This window comes from Myodes glareolus, chromosome 3, assembly GCF_982192425.1.
Source record: "Myodes glareolus chromosome 3, mMyoGla1.1, whole genome shotgun sequence".
NCBI lineage: Eukaryota > Metazoa > Chordata > Mammalia > Rodentia > Cricetidae > Myodes > Myodes glareolus.
The window spans coordinates 1,033,251-1,036,700 of NC_142028.1; the positions used below are offsets into that span (position 1 = coordinate 1,033,251).

At 36.3% G+C, this 3,450-nt stretch overlaps 1 protein-coding gene across 2 annotated transcripts; it reads left to right on the plus strand.

Moving 5' to 3' along the window:
- Positions 1–323: 323 nt before the first annotated feature.
- LOC125399486 (olfactory receptor 4P4-like) lies at positions 324–3,194 on the plus strand. Of its 2 annotated transcripts, XM_048432898.3 has the most exons (3): positions 324–1,215; positions 2,942–2,957; positions 3,173–3,194. In XM_048432898.3, the coding sequence occupies exons 1-3, from the start codon at positions 324–326 to the stop codon at positions 3,192–3,194; spliced, it is 930 nt and encodes a 309-aa protein (XP_048288855.3). The 2 variants fall into 2 exon arrangements, with proteins under 2 accessions (XP_048288855.3, XP_048288856.3); XM_048432899.3 differs by lacking the exons at positions 2,942–2,957; positions 3,173–3,194 and having other exon boundaries at positions 324–1,253.
- Positions 3,195–3,450: the final 256 nt, after the last annotated feature.

Below are 3,450 nucleotides of genomic sequence, written 5' to 3' on the forward strand. Positions count from 1 at the left end.
TTGTTTAATTTACAGCTTGCTTTGTCTTATACTTCATTTTTAGTAATATTTGAGTTTTAAAGAACCTTAAGCTCATCGCTTACAGGGACTTAGTTGTATAGCAAAAAGTTTTAATAACTAACCATCATTCAAAACCACTCTTTTATCATTTGACTAACTGAATTCAACTTTATACATGACAAAACTAACATAAAATCTATGAAATAGTTCCTCAAACATAGGTTCATATCAGTGTTAAATCATCAATGATCTTCATATTGCTGACATTCATCAACGTGTCTGTCTTTTCAGGGACCTGCCATGTATTTCCACTACCCTGAACCATGGAAAATGTTACTGTGTTTATTCTCTTGGGGCTTTCTGAAAACGAAAACATTGAAGTCCTCTGCTTTGTGTTATTTCTAGTTTGCTACATTGCCATTTGGGTGGGCAATGTGCTTGTAATGATTTCTATCACTTTCACTCAGCTCACTGAGCAACCTATGTATTTCTTCCTCAATTATTTATCCCTTTCTGATCTTTGCTACACATCCACAGTGACACCCAAACTCCTAACTGATTTACTGGCAGAGGAGAAGATTATTTCCTATAATAATTGCATGACACAACTCTTTGTTCTCCATCTCCTTGGAGCCATTGAGATCTTCATTCTCACAGCAATGGCCTATGACCGTTATGTCGCCATCTGTAGGCCTCTGCACTACACTACCATTATGAGCAGACAGAGATGCAATGAAATCCTTGCAGTTTGCTGCACTGGAGGATTTCTGCACTCAGCCAGTCAGTCTCTTCTCATTACCTTTTTGTCCTTTTGTGATTACAATGAGATAGATCACTACTTCTGTGATGTGTACCCTTTATTGAAATTGGCTTGCAGTGATACATATAGAATTGATCTCTTTGTCATTGTTGATTCTGGTCTAATTGCTTTGGTAACGTTTGTAATTTTGATGATCTCATATATTCTGATATTACACACCGTTAGAGTTTACCCTGCAGAGAGCCGTTCCAAAGCTCTTTCCACATGTAGTTACCATGTAACCATTATGGTCCTGTTTTTTGTGCCTGTTCTCTTCATTTACATTAGACCAAATATAACGCTCCCAGAAGACAAAGTTTTTGCTCTTTTCTATACTATTATAGCTCCCATGTTCAACCCTCTGATCTACACACTGAGAAACACTGAGATGAAGAATGCCATAAAGAAAATATGGTATCATCGAATACCTTTGCAATGGAAGCACATTCCATGAGAGACATGAAAAAAAAAAACCAATGTACGTGTGAAAATAAAGATTCTATACAACTGTCTTGTTCCTGTTTTTGATTATGATATTTTAATAACAGTTCACAATTCCTGCTTGTGGTTTTTTTCCTCCCTTCTTTTTGCTTTCAGTGTGACTTTCAGAGAATTGAGCTTCATTTCTTTCCAAAGTATAAGTTGATTTTATAAACTTTTGTTCTTTCATGGCCAGTTATTTCACTGGGACTTTATTCTCTCATCAACTATCACATTTTAGACTACGTAAAATTTTCATTGGTTCTGTATATTGATCATTTCTAACACCATTGTGTAACCACAATCACAGTACTGAACATTAATCACTAATGCATAATTTGTTTACTTAGTAGAGACACAGGACCACGGCATGTACAGGAAACTATTTTAGTTCAATAACACAGAAATTTTATTTCCTTATGAAAGAACAATTTTTTAAATAAAAACACTGAAATAAAAATTATATGTCAGGGATCAAAGATTCTGAAAATAAATTATCATGTGATAATGACATAAACAGATTTTCGATTATATAACTACATAGACTAATAAACAATATAAAATATTGGTTAATATATCACTTATTGTACAACTCTAGTTATCCAGAGTATCATTTCTGAATTGATATATTAAATGTTCAGTAAGCATCAAGTTGAAAAAATCAAAGTTATAATTCATGGTAGTTTTCTGAAGTCAAACATGAAAATTATTGTAGAATTGCTAACCTAAATAGAAAAAATAAGGTGTTTTACTTCCTTTTCTTTTCTCTATTATTTCTGAAAATTCAAGATCAAGACACCAATAGGTGTGATTTCCCTAGAACAATTTTTCTTGGCTTACAAAAGGCTATCTTCTCACTCTGCTTTGACATGGTCTTTCTTCTGCAAACATTCCCAGGGTTTTGTGTGTTCAAAATTTTCTTTAACATAATATATTCCATCATATTATATTGAGCTTAATCTACACAGTCTCATTTTGAATTAGTTATCTCTTTGAGAGTCCTATCTTCAAAAAGATATTTTTAGATAGTGGATGGTAAAGATTCACTGTGTGACTTTTGAATGAACAGTTTAATCTACAGTGGTATACATAGTAGTGTGAGAGAGTGATTTGTATTTTTGTCCACTTTAACATGATCTTCACTGTGAGAAATAATCAAACTCAATGTTACACTAGATAACATGATAATGTAGTATGGGAGGTCCTTCTGTCTATGTGTTGCTTTTATTGGTTAATGAATAAAGAAAATGGCTTGGCACATAGCAAAGTAGAACATAGTTCGGTGAGGAAATCTAGGCTGAATGCTGGGAAAGAGGGCAGAGTGAGAGAGAGAAGCCTTGGCGCTACCACCAGAGACAGACATACTGAAACCTTGCTGGTAGGCTGAGAGCCTCAAGGTAAAATATGAAATAATGGAGATGGGTTCCTTTTAGATGTAAGAGCTAGCTTGCAATATGCTTGAGTAATTGGCCAAGCAGTGATTTAATTTTTATGGTTTCTGTGTGGTCATTTTGGTGCTGGGCTGCCAACACAAATATGTGGCCTCCTACTACAAATCGGTGCTACAATGTGATCGACTATGTCCACGTAAAACCTGAGACAGCTTGAAAAGAAACTCTACACACACAAAAAAAAAATCAAAGTTTAGCTGCTCTTTTTTCAGCTGTCGGATTCTGCTGTTCCCCTAAGAGAGGTCTTCCGGATTAAGTGGTAGGAAAAAATATTAAAAAGTGAGGTTTCAAGATGGTAGCACAGACTGCTCTGGCTTTTTAAGGAGGCCGAGCACTTAAATGGTGTTTGTGGTTCCAGCTACTTTTGTGCTCACTTGGGGTGGGGTTCCAGAGTAGAGTAGCTGAGACCATGCCCACAGCTCACTGCTCCACACCTGGGCAGGCAGCAGAATCAGGTCTACTAGGAATATACAAGCAGGAGCGCATGGTGGATTCCTGTTACAATACACAGAAATATTTCCAGGATGCACAGTGTGATGCATGGCAGATTTAGCTATTTTTCAGATAAAAAGGGTTTATGTGCTGCATGCTCCTTCTTAGAGTTAAAGTGGTGAGTGCAGCTCCTACCTGGCAGTCACAGACAGAGCTGGCAATAATGGTACAATCCACCATTTTGAAAAGTGGAGAGAGGTTGATCCAGTACCCAGGGCCCCAGTAACC